The sequence below is a fragment of the Numida meleagris genome, chromosome 25 (assembly GCF_002078875.1).
Source record: "Numida meleagris isolate 19003 breed g44 Domestic line chromosome 25, NumMel1.0, whole genome shotgun sequence".
NCBI classification, from domain to species: domain Eukaryota; kingdom Metazoa; phylum Chordata; class Aves; order Galliformes; family Numididae; genus Numida; species Numida meleagris.
The window spans coordinates 18,580-35,668 of NC_034433.1; the positions used below are offsets into that span (position 1 = coordinate 18,580).

General features: G+C 58.8%; 2 protein-coding genes across 11 annotated transcripts; one reads left to right on the top strand and one right to left on the bottom strand.

The window, feature by feature from the left end:
* Positions 1,274-12,420, top strand: MICAL1 (microtubule associated monooxygenase, calponin and LIM domain containing 1). Of its 9 annotated transcripts, none has more exons than XM_021377360.1 (26): positions 1,275-1,555; positions 3,479-3,600; positions 3,982-4,147; positions 4,225-4,486; positions 5,210-5,417; positions 5,492-5,608; positions 5,681-5,935; positions 6,155-6,255; positions 6,338-6,595; positions 6,992-7,107; positions 7,199-7,325; positions 7,653-7,725; positions 8,102-8,252; positions 8,322-8,512; positions 8,614-8,723; positions 8,803-8,853; positions 8,938-9,015; positions 9,286-9,454; positions 9,549-9,655; positions 9,757-10,249; positions 10,330-10,400; positions 10,509-10,607; positions 10,691-10,784; positions 10,860-10,959; positions 11,043-11,116; positions 11,746-12,420. In XM_021377360.1, exons 4-26 carry the CDS (start codon positions 4,226-4,228, stop codon positions 11,769-11,771), a joined length of 3,330 nt encoding a protein of 1,109 aa, XP_021233035.1. In that variant the 5' UTR covers positions 1,275-1,555; positions 3,479-3,600; positions 3,982-4,147; position 4,225; the 3' UTR covers positions 11,772-12,420. The 9 variants fall into 9 exon arrangements, 8 of the variants coding, with proteins under 8 accessions (XP_021233035.1, XP_021233030.1, XP_021233033.1 ...); XM_021377354.1 differs by having other exon boundaries at positions 1,277-1,555; positions 11,197-12,420; XM_021377356.1 differs by having other exon boundaries at positions 1,277-1,555; positions 3,479-3,574; positions 11,197-12,420.
* Positions 12,416-16,090, bottom strand: SMPD2 (sphingomyelin phosphodiesterase 2). 2 transcript variants are annotated; one of them, XM_021377380.1, is made up of 11 exons: positions 15,941-16,090; positions 15,301-15,390; positions 14,809-14,905; positions 14,647-14,723; positions 14,490-14,583; positions 14,315-14,404; positions 13,971-14,053; positions 13,735-13,867; positions 13,547-13,651; positions 13,321-13,477; positions 12,416-12,829 (listed from the first exon to the last, which is right to left on the bottom strand). In XM_021377380.1, exons 2-11 carry the CDS (start codon positions 15,348-15,350, stop codon positions 12,483-12,485), a joined length of 1,233 nt encoding a protein of 410 aa, XP_021233055.1. In that variant the 5' UTR covers positions 15,351-15,390; positions 15,941-16,090; the 3' UTR covers positions 12,416-12,482. The 2 variants fall into 2 exon arrangements, with proteins under 2 accessions (XP_021233055.1, XP_021233056.1); XM_021377381.1 differs by having other exon boundaries at positions 15,301-15,377; positions 15,941-16,074.

The window sequence follows — 17,089 nt, forward strand, 5'->3', positions numbered from 1 at the left end:
TACTGGGTTGTGTTCTGGCTGCTTCTCCTGAGCGTCACCTTCCTCCTCCTCCTCCGCCTCCTGGAGCTGCAGCGACTGCAGCCCACAGCATCACCCAAAGCTTAGCTGCAGCGGGTCGGCACCCACTCCCCATCACTGTTCCTGACTCCCTCCCCTCTGGAAATCACAGAGGCCATAGAATAATAAAATTGGAGGAAAAAAAATGGGGGTTTTGATGCTGGAGCAAAGGGCGACGTCCTGTGCTTGAAGCTTGTAGGCACAAAGCTGCAGCAGCCTGCAGTCCTGTGATGAGTTTCCCAGTTCTGATGGCACAATGAGGGGTACAAGGATGTCCCTTGCAGGTCCCCTTTCCCTTGGGGACAGTGCCCATGACTGCCATGTATTTGCTTTAGGGCTGTGTCCTAGCTATGCTCCCTTGGTCCCCGCATTGTAGGGACAGCCACCACCTTCCCCTGTGTCCTCAACCCCAGCATGGGCACACCAGGGAGAGGAAGGATCTGTATCTCTGGTTCCTTTGCTGCCTTAATTAAGATCCAGTGCTAGTTCTCTGCAACTGTCCCCCTGAGGACAAACCTACACCTGGAAGGAGCTAATTAGCACTTAGCCCTTTTTGTAGCAGCACAAAGTGCTCACGAACAGAGGGAGTTGTTGGAAGCAGCTCCGTGCCTGGGGCCAGTCCCAGTTCTGTGCAGACACCTCATTTCCGCATCCATACCTCCAAAACATGGGTGGGCTCTGGGGGTTTTGTGTGGGGCTGGGGAACTCCAACCAGCCTAGCCAAACTGAGGGGCTATAGGTGAGGGTCCTGTAGTAGGACTCTTGGAAGGGACCAAGAAGGGATGGAGGCGCTGGGATACCCATCCCCTCTTGCTGCGTGTGACTCAGTGTCCCCATGTGTTTCCTCACCCCGTGTCCCTGAGTCACTGCAGCCCTGTGACAGGTTGTCACTGTGTGTCACCGCTCCACCAGCCCCATCACCAAGTGCATGGGGTGAGCGGGCAGCAGCACCCCGAGGAGTTCACTGCTGGGAAATCCTAAAATCCAACCAGCCAGGATCGATCTCTGGGGAGCGGGTAGCGCCATCCTCTGCCCCAAGGTACCTTTGTCCCCCTGCAGACCTTCAGCTAAGGTGCAAGTGCTGTCCCAAAATTTTCCCCAAGTGTGGCACTGCTTGGGGACGCAATTGGCTCGTTTGGAGACTGAGGCTGAGCAAATCCCTCCCGCCCAGGGCAGGACCTGGCTGCTGGACTCTATTTCTGGGGGCAGGGAGGAAGCACAGCGTGAAAAGCAAAGCACTTTGTTTCATCACCGCTCTCCAAATCCACGATTGCAGCGCAGTTTGTGGCAGCACAAAACGGGGCAGACCCTGAGACAGCCCTGCCCCCTCTGCTGGGATCTTAGCACCGCCTTCCAGCAGGAAAGGAGTCAAAAAGAGAGGAAAGGAACATGATCAGAAGGAAAGGAGCCGGGAGGAATTGAACCGGGTGGCCGGAGCCCTTTTCAGCCCTCATCCAGCCCCATCCCTGAGCCGTTCCCCCACGGTGCAGACCTGAAGGTGAGTGGGAGGGGATGGGCAGGGCATCTCCGGTGGGTGGGCGGATGTAGGGGTCGCTCTCTTGTCCTCCCGCCCCGCCCGCCCCCCCCTCCCCAGCGCTGTGTCTTGCTCCAGGGAGGATGTGGGCGAATGGGGGACCGCATTGTGTGAGTGCTGCCGGAAACATCGCTCTGGTTTGATGCAGCACGAGTTGCCGAAGCCCCGGGATGCTGAGCTGCATGGGTCTCCCCTTGATCTTCCCTATCCCAACCCCTACATTCTGCTCCCACCAGGACTAAGGGAAAAGGGAGCAGTCCCCTCGTCCTGCACTCTTTTCCCAGTCTCACCAGTACTCCCAGTACCAAGTGGAACGGAGCAGGAAGAGCTTTGCAAAGGGAGAGGCTTTTCCCCGTCCCAGCCCCTTGCTTGGTGCAGGGGGAAGACACTCGGTGTGCAGGAGCCCCCGGGACATGTTGCCAATTGGACTTGGGGTTTGCACGTCTGCTGTCCCTCCAGGGTACATCTGCTGCAGAGCAGCACTGCTGGGCATCCCACCCCACCCCACCCCACTCCACCTCAGACTGTGGGAGCCCAGAGGAGAGGACACTCCAGGTTATTTTTGCCTGTAGCCATCTCAGCCCCAGCCCAAGCAAGAGCAGCTTCTCAGCAGCACTACTGGTGCAAAACAGCATCAGACAAGGGACAGAGCTGTCCCTGTCCCCTTGGCTGCAGTGACCTCTGTGCACCCCAAGGGGCTGGTGCTGAGTGGGGACATGGCTGAGCCCCATGAGCTCAGACGACGTTTGGGGGTGCTGAAGCCCCTGAGTGATGTCTTCGTCCCAAGTTCTCGGGGATGTGGTCAGGCTGCGGTTTATGGATCCGCTGTGAAGAACAACCTCAAATTGCACTGGAGAAGTGCTCACTTCCGCTGCAAGGGGCTGAGACCCACCCAGCATCTGCACAAGGTTGCTGCATCCCAAGGGAGTTTGATACCCACTTTCTGGGGAGCTTTCACAAACCCTTGGCAGAGAGCACCCTGCCTAGATAACAATCCCACGCAGCCTGGTCTGTGGGCTCTCTGGGCTGGTCCCAGTCCATGCTGGGAGCATGCACAGCAGGAGGGAGAGGCCCAGCTGCCAAGCTGTGCTGCTGGAAGTCCTCCCAGCCTGCATTTGCTCTACGTCCTTCCCCACCCTGTTTCCGTGTGCTGGAAGATGTGAGCTCGCCAGCAGTGCAGCACCCCTGGGGCTGCTTCCCTGCTGCATCCCCATGGACCAGGACAAGGGGAAACCCCATCAGCACGCGTGGGCATCCCCACTCTAGGGTTGCTCTGCATGTGCTGGTGATGGGTGATTTCCATATAAGTTTCATTTCTGCAGCTGCTCCAACCAGAGCTTTTCTGGGCTGAGTCAGGGCTAGCTACGAACCCACCTCCTCCAACTTTAGGGGAAGAAATGCACAAAGTATTTGTGCTTTCATCTGGGGAGTGCAGAGATGGGGGCTCAGCACCTTGCCTCCCATCTGCTGGCACCAAATCTGCAGGAGCTGAGCAGCCGGAGTGGTTCTAACTCTTGCTAATAGTTGTTGTTGTGGGGGGTACAAGCACACCAAAGGGGACACAGAGTGCCAGCACGAGCATCATTTCTGCAGGAAACTCGAAGTAACATAGGGCTTGTTGTTCTGCCTCCTCGCCAAGCGAAAATGCTGTGGTGGAATGCTGCCATGGCATGGGGCACTGCCCCAGCCCCGCACCACTGGCTGTGGACAGCATGCCTCAGTTTCCCCAAGCTCTTCACATTCATTATTTCCCACTGGTGAGGCTGGAGGGCTTTGGGAAGCTGGGGCACAGCGCAAGGGCAAAGCTCAGTGTTCAAAGGGAGGAGCAGAGCAGCCGAAGAGCAGTGCAGCAGGACGAGACTTCCACCACGCTGCTCCTCCTGCCAGGTTGGGAGCGTCGCACAGCCCTGTGATTCAGAGGCGGATGGAAAGGACAGAGCTTGGTGCTGGGGGCAGCACGGAACAGCAGTGTGGTGCAACCAGGTCTGGGGAGTGGTACATGGAGATGGGTGAGCAAGCACTGGGCAGGTGCTCAGCAAGGGCAGGGTATGGGGGAGTGCTGCACCCCAGCTCTGATGGAACTCTCCCTGCTCACTGCTGGGGCTGTCTGTGTGTCATTTTGCTATTTTTGGTTTCCGCATGTTGCTTCCTCTGTGCTACTCTGTGGCTGCTTCTAGGCTGGCAGCTTCCTCCCTGTTGTGCTGTAGCAGAGCAAATCCTGCTCTCAAACCAGGGCATCGGGGTCCTGCTCCTTCCTGCCCAACGCTGGCTTTACAGCAGTACTTCTGCTGTTCTTGGGGCACTGTGGTTTGTCCCTGCAGCTAGGGTCCAACCAACAAGAGGAAGGAAGCGATATCTTTGCTCCAAAACAGTGCTCTCACTTGCTGCAGGTACGCACAGCACAAAGGAAGCCGAAGCTGTCCCCTCCCCTGACGTCACCCTGCACAGTGACACCGTGGCTCACTGGGTGCAGCCGGAAAGGGCCCTGATTCTAGTGTCACCGTCACCCAGATCGCTGCACCCTGCGCTGCAAAAAGCCTCGTGCTGAAACCCCAGGTCCTGCAGCATCCCTATGGGGCTGGGCTGGAGGACGGCACTTGCGGGTCCTCCTCTTATCCCCGCTGTCCCCCCAGGATGAGTGCACCCGACAAGGAGCCGACCAACCCAGCCCACGCACTGTTTGAGCACTTTGTACGTGCCAGGCAGTGCCAGGAGGTACTGAGCTGCTTTGCGGAGCTGTGCCATCAACTGGAGCTGCGGGGCAATGGGCTGCAGCTTTACCATGGCCTCAAGGCTGCCCTCAATTCCTGGAGTGCCAAGGCTCTGTGGGGCAAGCTGGATAAGAAAGCAGGGCACAAGGACTATGACCAGGGCACTGCCTGCGCCAGCACCAAGGTACGGGTGGCTGTGGGGTGTGAGGTTGGGTCCCGATGCTGTGTCTGCAGAGTGGGAGCATCCATTGGGATGTCCTTGGAGGAGGATGCGGGATGTGCTGGTTGGAATGGCAGTGGGGTTTAATGTCTTAAAGTGTGTTGATGTGTTAATTAGCCCCCATGCTATCCCATGGCATGAAGCTACCTTGGTGCCACTCAGCTGGCAGTGTCCCTCCTATCCTCACCGTGGGGACTGCAAAAGGGTGGAGGGACGTAGTCACCCAATACCATGTGTCCCAGTGCAGCTGGAGACCTCAATTCTTTCCCTCATCTCCCCACTGTCACTTCTCCTCCCTGCTGTCACCTCCTGCCTGGCAGCAGTTCAAACTTCAGTCTCATTATTGAGTCTGCTACCAGCAAAACTTCCCCATCCGCAGCAGAGGGGAAGTGCGTGCACCTTATCTCTCCTGGTGCTTAATTGCTGCCATTGCCGTGACACCAAGGCAAGGTTCAGCCCTCAGGGAGGTGGAGGTTACCCCGCAGGGTGCCCTGTTTGCAGCATGCAGAGGAAGGAGGGGAGCAGAGAGGGGTGGAGCGGTGGGTTAGGGTGGATTAGGGTGAGATTATCCTTGAGCATGACATCACACCATGGGGACAACATATTGTGGGGACATCACATCATGGGTATGTCACGCCATGGGGATGTCACACCATGTGGACATCACGCCATCTGTCCCCTCTGCAGTGCCTGGTGGTGGGTGCTGGTCCCTGTGGGCTGCGCACTGCCATCGAGCTGGCGCTGCTGGGCGCCCGCGTGGTGCTGCTGGAGAAGCGTGACTCCTTCTCCCGTAACAATGTGCTGCATCTCTGGCCCTTCACCATCCATGACCTGCGGGCGCTGGGCGCCAAGAAGTTCTACGGACGCTTCTGCACCGGCACGCTGGACCACATCAGTGAGTGAATTGGGCGCACCCCAGAGGTGGGCAGGGAGTGCAGCTCTCATTGCTCCCCATCTGTCCCTTTGCAGGTATCCGGCAGCTGCAGCTCATCCTGCTGAAGGTGGCCCTATTGCTGGGTGTGGAGGTGCACACTAACGTGCAGTTTAAAGGCCTCCATACCCCCACAAACAAAGCAGCTGGACAGGGTAAGGCATGGCTGTAGGGTTGGCGGTATCTTGGGGATACAAGCAGACCCCAGTGACTCCCCTGTCCTGCAGGCGGCTGGCGGGCTGTGCTGCAGCCCAGCTCCTCTCCCCTCAGCCACTATGAGTTTGATGTCCTCATCTCGGCTGGGGGAGGCAAGTTCATCCCCGAAGGCTTCAAGCGGAAGGAGATGCGGGGCAAGCTGGCCATTGGCATCACCACCAACTTCGTCAACCGCAACAGCCAGGCAGAGGTGGAGGTGGCCGAGATCAGTGGTGTGGCCCGGATCTACAACCAGAAGTTCTTCCAAAACCTCTACAACAAAACAGGTCTGTGGTCCTGAGTCAGTGGGGGGGTCCTGAGATGTGCACCCTATGGTGGATGCATGTTCCCACATGGTCACCATGCTGACGGGGACATGCAGTGGCCCCATAAAGCTCATGGGGTCTGCACCAGATATGCACCCTGTGGTGGGTGCATATCCCCACACAGTGATCCCATTGGTGGGGACGATTGGTGTCTCAGCACTTCCCCTTCCTCATCACCAGGGATTGATCTGGAGAACATTGTCTACTATAAGGATGATACACACTACTTTGTCATGACAGCCAAGAAGCAGAGCTTGCTCAAGAAGGGTGTCATCCTGCAGGTGAGGCAGGTGGGTTTGTCCCACCACTGGGATAGGGATAAATGCCACCTCCCATCCTGGTTGGACCCACCTATCCCTGTAGGACAAAGTGGACGTTGAGAGCCTCCTGTCCCCAGACAATGTGAACCAGGATGCACTGCTCAGCTACGCCAAGGAGGCTGCCAACTTCTCCACCAACTACTGCCTGCCTGAGCTGGAGTTTGCCCTCAACCATCGCAACCAGCCAGATGTCGACATGTTCGACTTCACCTGCATGATGCGCTCCGAGAATGCAGCACTGGTGCGAGAGCACAACGGGGCACGCCTGCTGCTGGGGCTGGTGGGCGATTGCCTGGTGGAGGTGAGCGATGTTCCTCAGTTTCCCCTCTCCCAGCAGGGCTGTGCGATGCAGCGTAGTCCCCATCCCTGAGCACTTGTTGCTCCAGCTGCTCAGTGCACCCCATCCCCATGGACACATCCCCAAATTGCTGGTAGAAGGATGCTTTGATGGGGATGGGTTATCCCTTTTCCCTACCCACTGGAGATGGTTGGGATGCAGCCCAGTTCCTCCTGGCATGCAGCAGCATTTGTGCAGCCATGGAGCTGGGGAGGAGACGTCTGTCTTTCCCTCTGTTTGCGTCTCACCGCCTCTCCCCATTTTCATCTCCATCCAAGCCTGGCTGGTCCCTGCCTCCTCTGCCCCAACCAGCCACGCAGCTCCATCCCCATCCCCATCAGTTTACCTTCCTCTCCACAGCCCTTCTGGCCACTGGGCACAGGTGTGGCCCGGGGCTTCCTGGCTGCCTTCGATGCGGCGTGGATGGTGCGGCGATGGGCAGCCGGGACCCCTCCTCTGGAGGTGTTGGCAGAGAGGTGAGAGCCCACCCTGGAATGGCTGTGCACTCGGTGTGGTGGGGAGGTGTGAGGGTGGATGTGACACCCAGTACCATCCTCTTGTGCCCAGGGAGAGCATCTACCAGCGTCTGTCGCAGACCTCTCCGGACAACACCAACAAGAATGTCACACAGTACAGCATTGACCCCACCACCCGCTACCCCAACCTCAACCTGCAGGCCATTAAATGCAGTCAGGTACTGGCCTGGAGTACGGGTGCAGAGTATCAGCTCTCCAATTCCCAGCTCAGGGGTGTCCTGCTTGGGTGGGAGAGACAGCAACCATCCAGTTTGATGCCCATCAGTGAGGTAACTCCAGTTGTGTGCCACCAATTGACATGGTCCCCTGCCTAACTGGCACGGTCCCCTGTCCCCTAAGGGTGTGAAATCACAGCTGTAGGTCCCCAAGATGCATGATGCATTTCCTTTGGCAGCTGGGGGGGTGCCTGGGTGTCCCCTTTGCCAACACCAGTTTTGATGGCACTGGTTGGATGCAGTTGGTGACCTGAGTGTTCCCCCTGGCAGGTCCGAGACCTCTACCTCGTGGGCAAGGTGGAGGTGGACCACAAGAAGAAGATTGACAACAGGCTCAGCACCGGTAGGAGCAGCCCCATGGTCCTCCCACCTCCAAGACCACCCCTGCAGGCCACAGCACAGCGGCTCCTGCCCTGATTTCCCTCCCCACCCCCTCATTCTGGAGCCCAGGCACACAGGCACTGCCCTCCTCCCAGCAACGTCTGCATCCCCATCCCGTTTCCTATGACACAGCCCCCATAGGGACGCAGCTCCCATCCCACTGCTTTCTTTTGAGGGTGTTCATTTCCCTCCTCCCAATGCTTTCCCATCCCACTGATCAAGCTCTGGGGGACGTTGCATGATCAGGTCCCCATCTAAAGCATGATGTCATGGGCGGGGGACCTCTATGGAGGTGTCCTTGGGTTGGGATGGGGACACGTGCACTGCTGCCTTCTCAGCTGTCTGTGGAGATGCCTACAAGGAGCTGCTGCGCTGGTGCCAGGATAGCACGGATGGCTATCATGGGGTGGAGGTGACCGATTTCACGTCTTCCTGGACCAGTGGTTTGGCCCTCTGTGCCCTCATCCATCGATTCCGTCCCGATTTGGTGTAAGTGCCCAGCCCCCCAGCACCTCCACCCTGCAGCACCCACCCTCATGCCACCCACCCTCCCTGCAGGGATTTCGATGCCATGGACCCACAGGACCCCGTCCGCACCCACCAGCTGGTGTTGGACATGGCAGAGCAGGAGCTGGGCATCCAGCCTATCCTCTCCAGCGCTGAGATGGCCTCCATGGCTGAGCCCAGCCGCCTGGGGCTCATCACCTACCTCAGCCAGTTCTACGAAGCTTTCAAGCCTCATCCTCCAGGTGTGAACTGTGGGGTGGGTTATCCCACCCTGAATGCCCCATGGAGCCAGTTGGGTGCTCCCCACTTACATCCCCAGCGTGTCCCCATCCCCTCTGTGCAGCATCGATGGAGCTCAGCAAGAAGCCGCTGTCCCCCTGTGGTACCAAAGGGGCCATCCTCTTTCTCAGCAAGCTGCAGAAGAGCCGCATCGTGACGCACAAACGCACTCAGGTAAGGACCCCCCTCATCACCCCACACTCCTCCCCACAGTCATGCCTCGTAACTCTGAGCCCCATATCTGCATTGGCAGGCCAATGCGCAGGATGCTGAGGGCAAGAAGAGCAATAGGGACAGCACGGAGGTGGGTGCCCACTGAATATCGAAGGGATGCTCTGCGGGGTGCAGCCTGTGGGGTGTTGAGCCCTGCTTCGTGCTGTGCCCTTAGACTGATGCAGTGCCATCTGGAGATATCATGGATGGTGACCACAATGCACCACCAGCTGCCACCATGGACCTCGCACAGGTTGGTCCTCGCCTTGTGCCTGGGGGGGGCTCCTCCTGTGCACGGGGCCAAGCCAGGAGCTGGCACTGAGGCTGTGTCTACGCCCACGGGCTCCCGGCTCCTCCCAGAGCATTTTCTGACCCAACTGGTTTTCCGGAGCCAGGCGCTGCCGCTCCCTCCCTCCCTCCCCGTGCCAGCACTGAGCTCCTCTACAAGAGGTGCCCCCAACACCACCAAACCCCAAAGGCTGGGTCATCCCACGTCACCCTGACCTGTCCTGTCCTCCCACAGACATCGGTTCGCCCAGAGAGCAGTGATGCCTGCTACTTCTGCGCCCGCCGCATCTACATCCTGGAACGGGCCAGCGCAGAGGGACGCTTCTTCCACCGCAGCTGCTTCCAGTGCTGGCGCTGTGGGGCCACACTGCGCCTAGGAGACTACGCCTTCGACGAAGAGGACGGTGAGTGTGTTCGGAGCTGGGGACTAGGAGGGAGGGTGACTCTCTTTGCAGCCTCTTTGCTTGCTCATTGTGCGGGTTTGCAACATCCTCCCAGGTCACTTCTATTGCTCACTTCACTTCCCCGATGCCCTCAGCATGGAGCTGCCCTTGAGCGAGCCCCCAGTGCTGCCCCCAAACGAACCCCCCATGCTGCCTGATGGGGTAAGTGGCCTGAAATCTCCATGAATGGGGTCAAATAGGGGGAGGGGATGCTTGGGTATGACCTCACACTCATCACCCCTCCGCTGCCCCTCCTGGCCTAGGATGCTGTCACTGACCGTGCGCTCTCAGATGCGGGGAGCCCCTGTGCACCACCCGAGAAGGAGGAGCCCAGACCCCCACCCACTGCCCCACAGCCACCCAGGGAGCCCAAGGTGGAGGAGGGTGTGGGCACTGGTGAAGTGGAGGATGCTACAGGCACTGGTGAGATGGTGGAGCAGGAGCTGCCAGCTTTGGGGCTGGAGGTTGTGCTGGAGGAGGATGAGAAGATTGAAGGTCCCAGCACAGAGCCTCAGAAGGCAGTGGAGGAAGCTGAAGAGGGTGGTGGCAGGAGGAAGATCATCCTCTCAGACCTGGAGAAGCTCCATCTCTCCTCACTGAGCCTCATGGGCGACACTGAGGCTGAGCCTCCCCCCAAGCCAGCACGGCTGCGGCTGCAGGCACCACTTGAGGCCACACTGAGTGTGCGGGCACAGGTGGCCTGGGAGGAGGAGGAGGAGGAGGAGGAGGAGGAGGAAGAAGCAGCCATGCAGGAAGGTGGGTGGCTGCTGAACTGGGCTGAGGGTCCCTCTTGGGCCCCATTGTGCTTCACCTGTTTTGTGTTTTGGGGGAGTCAGATCTGGGGGAGAGTGACAGTGAGGAAGAGGAGGAGGAGGAAGGCTCAGACCTAGGCATCATGGGAGAGTCGGTAAGTTCTGCCCCCAGGCAGCGGTAAACGCACTGGTCCCACAGTATCCTACACTGAGGCATCAGGTATGGCTCTGTCTGACCCCCCACCCTCCATGTCCCTGCACAGAACCTGATACTGGGGGGCATGGAGAAGTACCCCACCTGGAAACGCACGCTGAACCGCCGTGCACGGGAGGCACAAATGAAGCGGTTCTGCAAAGCCCAGGTGTGGAGGCCAGGTCCCCATCCCTGTCCTCATCTCACACGTTGGGATGCACTGGCCAACCATTAGCCCTCCTCACCCTGCAGGCCATCCAGCGGCGGCTGGAGGAGATCGAGGTGACGTTCCGAGAGCTGGAGCAGCAGGGCATCAAGCTGGAGAAGTTCCTCCGGGAAGAGAGTGGTGAGGATCGGGTATCTGAGGCTCCTTGGTGCCCAAAGAGGGGGCTCACACCACTCACCCTGCCCTGCCCCGCAGACAGCCCGGACGACCACAAGACGCAGTGGATGAACCAGTTGCTGTATCTGGTGCAGAAGAAGAACAGCCTGATGTTGGAGGAGTCGGACCTCATGATCACGTAGGGCTGGGGACGATGCTGCACGGGCCACCCCTCCCAGTCCCCTGGCCCCATGCTCAGTTCACCCCATTCCATCCCTGCAGGGTTCAGGAGCTGAAGCTGGAGGAGCAGCAGTGGCAGCTGGATCAGGAGCTGCGTTGGTACATAGAGATAGAAGGTAAGCACCCCTGTGTGCTGGGGGGGGCTGTGTGCGGGGTGGGACCCCCAGCCCTGCTGCAGCCCCCCCTGCTCCCACAGAAGCCCTGAAGACCCCTGAAGATCGCGCAGCTGAGCAACAGATCCTGGCTCAGCTGCTGCAGGTGGTGGACAAGCGCAACGCACTCATCCACATGCAGGAGGAGAAGCGGCTCAGCGAGCTGCATCCCTAAAGGATTCTCATTGCGGGGGCAGTTCTAGTGGTTCCCCCCCAAGCTGAGCATCACCCCAAGCTGCTTTGCAGGCAGCTGCCATGACGAAGCTGGGTCCTCGCTTGCTATGGAGGGGGTGACAGCAAGGAGCACCCTCGTTCTGGGGCACAGAGAAATGCTCCCCATGCCCAGCTGAATTTTGCCTTGGCCTTGTGCTTGCTTGAAAATGAGATTTGCAGGGGACATGAAACACATGGGCTGCGTGGCTCTACCCAGGATTTGCCAGAGGAGGAAAAAGCCCTGTAGGGAACTGGAGTCTCGCTTGGTGCAAGAGATCCCACAGCTGTGACCACTTCGAGGAGGATGCTGCCACAAGGCAGAGCTGGCGGCATCGAAAGCAAAACCCCTCATGCTCAAGCTGCTCCACTGCCTTCCTCAGGACAGTGCCTCAGTCCCAGTGGGTGACAGCTCCATGCCCACCAGACCCGAAGGGCTTCACTCCTGGCAGTGAGAACACGGCCATGGCCAATGTGAGCAGGTGGCAGCTTGATGCGGTGGGGCAGCAGCAGGAGCAGCGCCTGATAGACACTCCAAGACATCCATCCCAGATGGGGACACTCACCCAAACCAAGGACATCCATCCCAGATGGGAACATGCACCCCAGCCCCTGACATCTGGCTCTACAAATGGGGCTACCAATGGCCAGACCAGACTGAGCCCACAGCTCTGCATCACCACTTTTGGGTGCCACCTCTGTACTGTCCCCATCCACCACAGAGTACAAGGGTCAAGAACTCCTGTGCAATGTGATGTGGGATGGGGTTGTTTCCCTAGCAGCTCTCCTAGCAGATTTTGCCCAGAGTTGGCACTCTATTTGTGACACTGAGGACAAAGTACACTGGTGGCCATGTCCTCCTTGTCCCTTTGGGCGCTTCTCCACTTCCAATGCCTTTGCATGGAGCTCTCGGACCTTTAAAGAGTTCCCAGTTGCTGCAGAGCTATTCTCCACAGTGATGTGGTGCTTACAGTCCTGGGGTCCCGGGTGTGGGACACTCTGCACCTCCCACCCTGCTGCAACCCCCTGGCTTGGAATAAAACCTCCTTGAAATGGCACAAAGGGTTGTAACACCACTTTTATTTTCTTCAGCTAAAAAATGGGTCAGGATGGGCCCGGGTCAGTGGCAGTGGAGGGGCTGTTCCTGCAGCCCCCGCATCGCCATCTCCATCTGCTCCTCAGTCCCCTGCAGCATCTTCACCTCAATGCTGTAGAAGAGGTGGAGGCCAGCAGCAAGGAGGAGGATGGCAAGGGCGAGGAAGGCCAGCAGGGAGAAGGAGAGAGCAGGGAAAGGCTGCCCAGCCACCAGCCCTCCCAGTACACCCAGCACACCCACTGCCTGTAGCAGCAGCAGCAGCATGGCCAGCACCGCCATCCTGCCTGAGGAATAACGCTGCCGCCGTGCTGCCAGCAGCCCCATGCACACCTCCGTCCGTGCCTCGCTCAGCACCTCCGCCAGCACCGGCACTGTGGAAACAGAGGTTATGGGGGGTGACACCCATCTCCGTACCCATTTGGTCCCCATCCAGTATCTTTCTGTCAGCTCCCTTCCAAGGGGTGCCCCCAAATATCCTTCCCATCTCAAAGCCGGTGGTCAGCAGTATCCCCAGCGTACGCAAGACCCCACTGGTGTCCCCAAACCCGTTCCAAGGGGACCCCACTGGTGTCCTCAAATCCATGTCAAGGGGACGCCGGTGGTGTCCCCAGACCTTATTGACCATGCCACGGGGATCCCAGTGGTGTCCTCAAACCTTATTGACTGTGCCAAGGGGATCTCAGAACTGTCCCCAAACCTTATTGACTGTGCCAAGGGGATCTCAGTACTGTCCCCAAACCTTACTGACCATGCCAAGGGGACCTCAGTGATGTCCTCAAACCCATGTCAAGGGGATCCCACTAATGTCCCCAAACCTTACTGATCCTGACAAGGGGATCCTAGTGGTACCCCCAAACCTTACTGGCTGTGCCAATGGTAACATCCGCTGTCGGTCCCCTCCTCTGTATGCACAGAATTGCCATCACAGCCTCATGGTCTGAGTAAGGGATGTCCATTCCTGGGACTGTCCCTGTGGTGGTCCTCAGCTCTTCACACTTCACTGTGAAGCTGGAGACAGCCTGGGCGAGAGGGCAGTGGGGTCACCGGGTGTCCCCTGCCCTATGTGCAGCATGGAGGGACCCTATCACCTTGTAGAAGATGTAGTCAATGCGGACGCCCAGCGGGAAGGGCTGCAGCTCTGACTTGACTGTGAAGCAGTTATTGGGGATGAGGGTGCAGCCGTCCTTGCAGCCCTGAGAACAAGAGCCGTGTGCCATACCCTGGGCAAGGATGGACACACAAGGCCTGGAGGCATCCTTGCTGAGCCCCCACTCACCACAAAGTGCTTGGCCTCAGTGAAGGCATCCTGCAGGCCCGTCCAGCCACGCAGCAGTCGGATACCCACATCTCCGGGGTGCATGTTGAGGTCCCCCCCCAGCAGCACAACGTCAGCCGCCTTTGCCGTGTGGCTGCAGGAATGGGATTGGCTCAGTCCTCTGGATCAGCCCTGGGAGAGGGGGAACCCCGTGGTCACCCCTCTCATAGTCCTGGCTGTGAGCTGTGGGCACTCACCGGATGAACTGTGCCAGCTCCCAGGCTTGCACCACACGGTGGGGCAGGTAGGTGTCCTTCTCCCGGCTGTACTCAGCATGCAGCTGGAAAAGCAGGGGGCAGAGCAGCCATGATCCCTTCCCTGCAGCACCTATCCCGCTCCACGGCTCCCTGCAATGCTTTGGTCCCACAGCTCTGCCTTCATTCTGTTGACAGCAGCTTGGGACCTTTACCCCACTGTGCTGCCCAGCTGGGGTCACTGTTCCCCCACCCTATACAATATTAAATCATTGCTTTTTAGAAGTGTCCCCAGAGAGGGGACAGCGAAGGAGGGGTGCAGCCAACCATCCCCTCCAGGTGCTCACGTGGGTGACATAGATGTTGAAGGTGATTTCAGCAATCCTGACAACGACGAGACCCACAGACTTGCCGCAGAACCAATCCCCATGCTGCAGCTGCCAAAGGGGAAGGGGGAAGGCAGGGGCTGGCACAGCTCAGTCAGGTCCTGTGGGTGCTGCGTGCCCCCTCTGCCCCACTCACCATATAGGGGTAACCATTGAGTGAGTACTGGTAGAGCAGTGTGTCCAGGATGGGGAACTTGGAGAAGACGCAGAGGCCACTGCCGATGACACCACTGCAAGGGGGCACAGTGAACAACCACCTCCCTCCCTCTGGGGGGTGTCCCAGCCCTTCTCACCTTCGAAAATAATGGGAGAAGGGGCAGCAACCACCCAGCTTTGCCTTCAGGTCATTGTAGTCACACTCACTCCATATCTGCGGGACAGTGGGATGGGCTGAGACCGGGCATGCTCAGCATGTGGGCTGAGACCTGGCACGATCAGCTCATGAGTGAGCTCACCTCCTGCAGCAGGACCAGGTCGAAGCCCTCCTGGCACAGCCAGTCCCCAATGAGGTGGATGCGCTCCTGCCGCCGCTTGCTCAGGTAACGGATGGCCCTGAGCCATGGAGAGGGGCCAGGGATGAGGGCTTGTGTGGACCCAAAATGGGGGGAGAGGGTATGGGGCAGGATGCAACTCAGGTGCAGGGCCAGATGGGATGGTAGGGAGGTGGGGACAATAGGGACGTGCAGGGAAGATCTTTGAGGGTGGCTTTCCCCACCTGCAAGGTGAAGCAGCATATCCCCAGTTGCGGGACACATGGGGAACTCCTTCTACATGGGAGAATGGGGAGTGCAGGGGAATAGGCAAGGAGTGGGACGAAGCCCAGCTGAGTGCCCTGCCCCCCATTTGGGTTGTGAAAACAGTGCGACCCCACAACAAAGGGGGCATGAAGGTGGCCCTCCTGGGGCATATGTCCCCATACCCACAGCCCCACTGGGCTCTGCACCCACCAGCAGTTGAGGTCAAAGACGCGGAGCCGCAGTGCGGGGTCCTTCTCCATTGTTCAGCAGCAGCACACAAGGGGGTCCTGCAGCAAGCAGCTTTGGGGTGACAGAGCTACTCAGGAGGGCACAATGCTCAGCCTGTTCCCAGCTCTCCTTCCCTCTCCCCCTGAACCCCTAATTGCCACAAAATAGGGATCCAACTGCCCAAACCCTCTTTGTGCTGATGGGGACAAGGTGGGCGCTGGGAGGGATGGGGGGCAGGGATGAAGCACCCTCCTATACTGAGTTGTGCTCACTGGATAGACTTGAACCCCAGCGTTACAGCACGGCCCCAAGCACGAAAACATTTACGGAGAGCTCTGGGAAACGGACCCTGACCCTAACCCAACTGCACCTCCCCTCTGCGTGTCACACAAAGGAGTTTTAAAAAAATTGGAAAGAAAAAGAAAAAAAAGGACGAAAAGCGCCATGTACGCGTCGCCCGCCGCCGCGCTGGGCGCCCGGCCCAGAGCTCTCGCTCGAGCTCTCACCGAACTCCCAGCCCGGGCCGGTGCCACCCGGAGGGCGGCGGAATCGGGACGCGAAGCAACAGGTGGGAGCGGAGCAGAGCGCGGAGCCGGAGCGCGGTGCAAAATCGGGAGCGCACCTGGTGTGTGTGTGCCGGTCCAGCTGCGGTCCGGCTGCGGTGCAGTGCCGGCTGAGGTCCCGGTGCGGTGCGGTGCAGAGAGACTACGAGTCCCAGCAGTCAGCAGTGCGGAACGGGAAGGGGAAGGCAGCAGGGAGCGGACCCGGGAGGGCGGTGCGCGGCGGTGGAGGATGGGGGAGGGCGGGGTGCTGTGGACGGAGTAAGTGGGGTCCGTGAGCCCCCCCCGCCCACCTCGCGCAGCACAGCGCACCGCTGCAGACCACTTTAGGGTGTTGCTGCCCCGCTGCTCCTTGCAGCCCAGTACTCTTTTGGGGTGCCGCGTGCGTGTTTTATTGTCCTCCCCACCGTGTAAGCTGAGCTAGGGGAAGTAGAAATAAGTATCTCAGGTGTCTTCATGTCACGCGGGATGGTTTGGCTTGCAGAAAGAGGGAGAGCGCTGGAAATATGTCCAGCGTTAGAACACAGCCTCTGGGTCACCTTGTGATGGGGCTTGCAAGCCCCTCAAACATGGGTCTGTGAGCTCAGCCATGCTGCAGGGCTTCTCCCTCCAGCCTGGGGGCCAGGGCAGGGAGAGAGTGGAAACAGGGGAAGGCCAACCCAGCAGGTGGCCATCCAACCCTGCAAAACCATCCAGCCCATCACCAACCCTACAAACCCATCGCCAACCCTACAAACCCATCGCCAACCCTACAAACCCATCACCAACCCTGCAAACACATCACCAACCCTGCAAACACATCCAACCCTGCAAAGCCATCACCAGTCCTTCAAATCCATCCAATCCATCCAACCCTGCAGACCCATCCAACCCATCACCAATCCTACAGACTATTGCCAATCTTACAAACACATCACCCGCCTAGCAAACCCATCCAACCATGCAAACCCATTGCCAACCCCACAAACCCATCGCCAACCCCACAAGCCCATCACCAACCCTGTAAACCCAACCAATCCATCCACCCCATTGCCAGCCCTGCAAACCCATCCAACCCTACAAACACGTCATCAACCCAGCAAAACTATCACCAGCCCTGCAAATTCATTCCCCGCCTAGCAAACCCATCACCAATCCATCCAGCCCTGCAAACCAACCGAACCCTATAAACCCATCACCAAGCTATGCAACACTACAAACCCATCATCAAC